At 44.7% G+C, this 4,825-nt stretch overlaps 1 protein-coding gene across 2 annotated transcripts in view; it reads right to left on the minus strand.

Moving 5' to 3' along the window:
• Positions 1 to 309: 309 nt before the first annotated feature.
• Positions 310 to 4,825, minus strand: part of LOC113217403 (nuclear receptor subfamily 4 group A member 2-like) — a 6,836-nt gene continuing 2,320 nt past the window's right edge. The window contains exons 4-7 of one of the 2 annotated variants that reach the window (XM_052269551.1): positions 4,428 to 4,589; positions 4,111 to 4,319; positions 3,833 to 4,011; positions 310 to 3,657 (exon numbers count right to left, since the gene is read on the minus strand). In XM_052269551.1, the coding sequence (XP_052125511.1) occupies positions 3,401 to 3,657; positions 3,833 to 4,011; positions 4,111 to 4,319; positions 4,428 to 4,589 (807 nt within the window). In that variant the 3' untranslated portion in view covers positions 310 to 3,400. Of the gene's footprint in view, positions 3,658 to 3,832; positions 4,012 to 4,110; positions 4,338 to 4,427; positions 4,590 to 4,825 lie in introns of both variants that reach the window. The other variant, XM_052269550.1, reaches the window with a different exon arrangement.

Consider the following 4,825-nt stretch of genomic DNA (forward strand, 5'->3'; position numbering starts at 1 on the left):
ATACTCGGGATAGGCAACCCCTCCATACACACACGCACTTAAGGCAAGATGTTGCCTACCTACCAGGCGCTATGAGACATTGCATTGGCTGATCTTGTCAATTTCGTAACGGCATATTGCGGCCGCGCGTTTTGGATGAACTCTCGTAATTTGCTGAAATGATCGCATGGATCTGAGAGATGTAGTGTTTGTAGAGAACTTGCGACTTGTACTTCTTGTGAGGGCCGAAGGGACGAGCGCTATGCCGCGCACGTCCAGTACACACTGTCTCCATCTCAAAATCAACATTAAAAAAATATTCTACAGTAGTAACGCGATGTAAAGTTCTTTATTGTATAACAAGAGTCCAAATAGTCACATGTCAGATATAGGTGCAGGAGAAATTCACACGAATACAGCAAAACTATACAAAACAAAAGTGATGGGGAAGTCAGAGTTAGCATAAGATTCTGTACATAAGGAATACTAGTACACATGTTTATTCTCTACATAACTTTTATTCCTTTTTTTTAAAAAAAGGTAAAAGAAAATTGTTTCTTACCTAACACATGTAGCAATGTAAAGAGAAGAACTCACATTTTTCTTTAGCAGACAAGAAATTAGTGCTAATGAGAGCAGAGATCTTTGGTATTGCAAAACAGGGTCAAACATAAGTAGTCAAATCCGCGAGTTTGGAAATATCACAAATCACAAGAAGGTTTTCCACACAATTGTCGTGAGGACACAACACATTGTCACTCCGTGCTTTCTTGTCATACATTCGCCGTACCTTAACACAGACCATATGTACAGAACGAATGATTCTTAAAATAACAGAGCCAATACAACTATATTGGAACAGGTACGAAAGACATTTTATACTTTTAGATACTTAGAGTTGGAGTCGGTAAGTTACTAAATGTTCACATTTGTTGCATTTAAATAAATATCATTACAATTACCAACAACGTTTACGAAGTGACTAATCTTTGCAAACACAAAAACATAGATGACAGACTACATAAGAAGAAAAGGCGTTTTTGTAAATTGTGCACACTGCACAAATTTATGGGGAAAATTTGTACTCCTGTTGTTAAAACACACACAGACAAAATGAGGATGTAATGATGAGCTAATAGATTAGTGATATGTCTACTTTAAGAGGCATTATTGGCCCGAATTACAGCTCAGATAATTAGATTTAATCAATATGTTACACGCTTCACAATGATCTGTGGAATACCTGCAGAGAAATTTTAGACATGACACACAGTATTCCTCTTTTCATTTAATTCACATATGTAAGCTCAAAGATCATGTGGTGTAACTAAACATAGAGGAGCTGTGAGAGAAATGTGTATGCACTGGAACATTACAACTACTGAATAGATTCCACTATAAAAATACAATGTATAAACTGGTTCGTATAAAATAACTATAGAAGAAGCTTTTAGCGAACACAAATCGCGGAAGATGGGATGATTTTAGGTCATTCCAAGACAAAGGGCCGTAGGGACTTAGGACAGAAACAAAACACACACTTAAACATGAAACAGTTGTCTTACTATAGAGAAGACATATCAATAAGTTAAAATCCCAACATCAGAATATCTTATCTATCAGGCCCTCAGGATACAGAACAATTCCCCAAAAACCCTCAAATTATGCAGCTCTCAAATTTTAAAACAAATATATCGAGTGGTAAGATATGTCCTATTTGATGAAACCAACATAAATGCTGCTATTCTGAGGACTATTACTTCTGCACTTGTAGATGTTAGAATATTGCAGTAACTGTAAAATTATGATGTAATCAGCTTGCGGCTACCATACAGGTAATGGAGGGAGCTATAAACTTACATTACAGAACTTTTGTAAGGATTTGTTTGTATTCCTTCAGTCTCATCAAACAATCACTCAAACTGATTTTACTAGAAAGATCATAATACTTAAAGTACGGTAACTTATTTTTAAGTGAAAGAGTAAGGGAACCTCCAAGAGCAAAACTTGTTGATTTGAAAAACAACTGCGTAGGTTCTAAAAGAGGGTTTATCTTTGAAAACAACCCTCACTCGTGTGTGGCAAGAACTCACACACACCAGTTGCTCTGAATGAACCTTCTCTCAGTTACGAACCCAGATCTTCCTCATGCCAGGAAAAGCATTCTGCATTAATTTGGTATCACATTCTGTTCCACTCTTACCTTAGCAGTCTCAATCTCAAACTGGGGCAAGAAGAAATGAAGCAAAAAAAAAAAAAAAAGAAGAAAAAATTGAACACAGACCAGAGTGCAAAGACATTATAGAATGGTAGTTTCCCCAAGTTATTTCAGAATTTAGAATTTAGAAATGATGTAGGCAGACTAATCAGCAGGCTAATCTACTCCTCACCAAAACTTTCCCTATTCTCCTCGAACACGGGGAGCAAACATAGAAAGCCAAGGCTAACATATCAAGATTTGTATGCTACCCAGAGATAGGAAACCCAAAGTAAAGGGAGTAATTTTATTAAATAGTTTTAATTCTTTTGGCAAGCAGGCTTTTCTTTCAAGGGTAGATTCAGCAGCCACTAATATCTCATCTTCTTTTTTCTAGATATAAAATTTGAGTGGAGAGTTTGTTTAAGATTAAAATTGTTTTGAGAGACATTCAATGTTGCCTTACAGGAGGCTGCCTTGTGCTGTAAGCTGTTGCTTGGGGGGAGAGTTTCCTAACAATTATTGATACTACCGAAGTATATAGTCCAGGATTCTATAAAACATGAGGGGACATATATATGTAAATTGGAGTATTGAGTATTCAATATTAATCACTATAGAATTCTACACTGTTCGGAAATACCCATTATCATGCCAAAAAAAAAAGTGTTTAGAAAATCTGGAAATGAGACTTTACAAGGGCCTCTAGGTCAGTAATGATACAGAACTTGTTTATAAAATAAAAAAAATGCACTGTACCTAGGCACCTACAGAGTTTGCAACTACTCAGAACAGGAATACAATTATCAATTGGTTTCTTCCATTACAATTAAAATGATAATTTCCCACAAACTGGGTGCAGAGACAGGTGTGGGTGTCGGCTCACAGCAAATCCAAACCCTACAATATATGTTGTTTTTGTGCGATGTAAACGATCTGTATCACTGAACTTTAAGGTACAAAGTAAATAAACTTACCACCTCTGACTGTATAAAAAATAAACTTGCACACCCACCCCTGCCCCCTCCCTGCTCGGAAGCCGACCTGCTCCATCCCTTGAACGCCGCCACTACATCACACTACGACATGGAAGGCTGCATTCTCGAAGAGTCCGCCTATTCGAATAAAATACCAGTTGATGTGGTCGGGTCAGAATGCTTAAGAGGTAATGTAAACACGAGAGTCTTTACGGGCTGCGCACCTAGCTGCGCACCTAGCTGCGGCCTAGAAGGGCAGGCTCGCCACGAACATGTTCTCGATGAGCGGCGGCGCGGGCACAAGGTCCTCCAGCTTGAGGTAGAAGATGCGCTGCAGGCCCTGCACGCTCAGGGACCGGAGCTCGGGCAGCTTGCCCAGCAGCCGCGACAGGTAGTGGTCCTTCTTCTGGGCCTCCGCGTTGTACGTCACGTGGTCCTTGAGCGAGCTGATGATCTTCATCTGCAGCTGCTCCACCTTGTGGGGCTCCTTGAGGCCGTGGCGCTCTGCGGACGAGAGAGCGAGCACGAGTGAGTACGGGAGAGTTAGCGAGCAAGAGAGAGAACGAACATGATAGAGCGAGTGGGGAAGGATGAGGGAGCGAGCAAGAGTGAGTGAGCGCCGTGCAGGATAGACAGCCCAACGGGCGCGCGCGCCGCGGCCGCGGCCTCTAGCGCCTACCTGTGATGAGGGTGAGCGCGCACAGGCAGGCGAAGGCGGATATGTCCACCTCCATGTTGTGCAGCGACTGGCAGAAGTCCAGGATGGCGAGCAGCCAGTCGCCGAAGCTCCGGTGGCACTGCTGCTTGTCCAGGACCACGCCGTTGCAGAACGTGAGCTTGGTGTCCTCGGCCCGCGTCCTGCACGCATGAAGGAAACAACGATGGGTCAGCGAACTTTTGTTCTCAGGCAGAAGGAGACGATATATTCCCCGAGAATGATTGGGGTCGCCGCCTTACCTATACGCTAGCCGCAGCACGAACAGCTCCAGGGAGGCCGATTGGAAGAGGAGGTCTTGGTCATCCCGGCAAAGGTCGCCGAAGCCGGGTATCTTGTCGGCAAAGTGCCGGATGACGTCGACGGAGGTGGTGAGGAGGCGGTAGAACTGCTGGATCTTCTCGGCCTCGGAGACGAGCTCGTCCGTGGGGCTGGGCCCGGGGCTCTGGTACTGGAAGCCAGAGGACACCTGAGACCACGGGGATAGTCTAGCGCGCCCCGAGGCGGGGCTGGACGCGAGCGGGGGGCGGGGGCGGAGGGGCGGCGAGGCCCGCAGTACCTGAGAGTAGTCCAGGTTGGCGAGGTCCGGCGTCGTGTCCACGTGCGCGCGCACCAGGGCCGTGATGAGCGACACCGGCGGGCTGGGCGGCGACTCCTGGGGGGACTTGGGCTTGGACGGCAGCCGGCCACGCCGGCCCTTGAGGGAGTCCGTCCGCACGACCTGCGGGAAACAAGCGAGGTGCTCGTCAGACACTCAGACACACACAGCGGAACACGTTCAAATATCATCAGCGCAGAAATAATCTAGGTTCAGTCGTTTTCTGTTTTTCTTTTGTCAAATTGTGCGGAATATAAATTAACTACTAATCCCCGGCAATCCGCGGTATGACAGCAACTGTTGCATAAAAGGGGCGTTACGAGCGTGTGCGGCAACATCCTCATTGCTGACAAAGGGCT

This window comes from Frankliniella occidentalis, unplaced genomic scaffold (genome assembly GCF_000697945.3).
Source record: "Frankliniella occidentalis isolate FOCC.00 unplaced genomic scaffold, Focc_3.1 Scaffold95, whole genome shotgun sequence".
Lineage (NCBI taxonomy): Eukaryota > Metazoa > Arthropoda > Insecta > Thysanoptera > Thripidae > Frankliniella > Frankliniella occidentalis.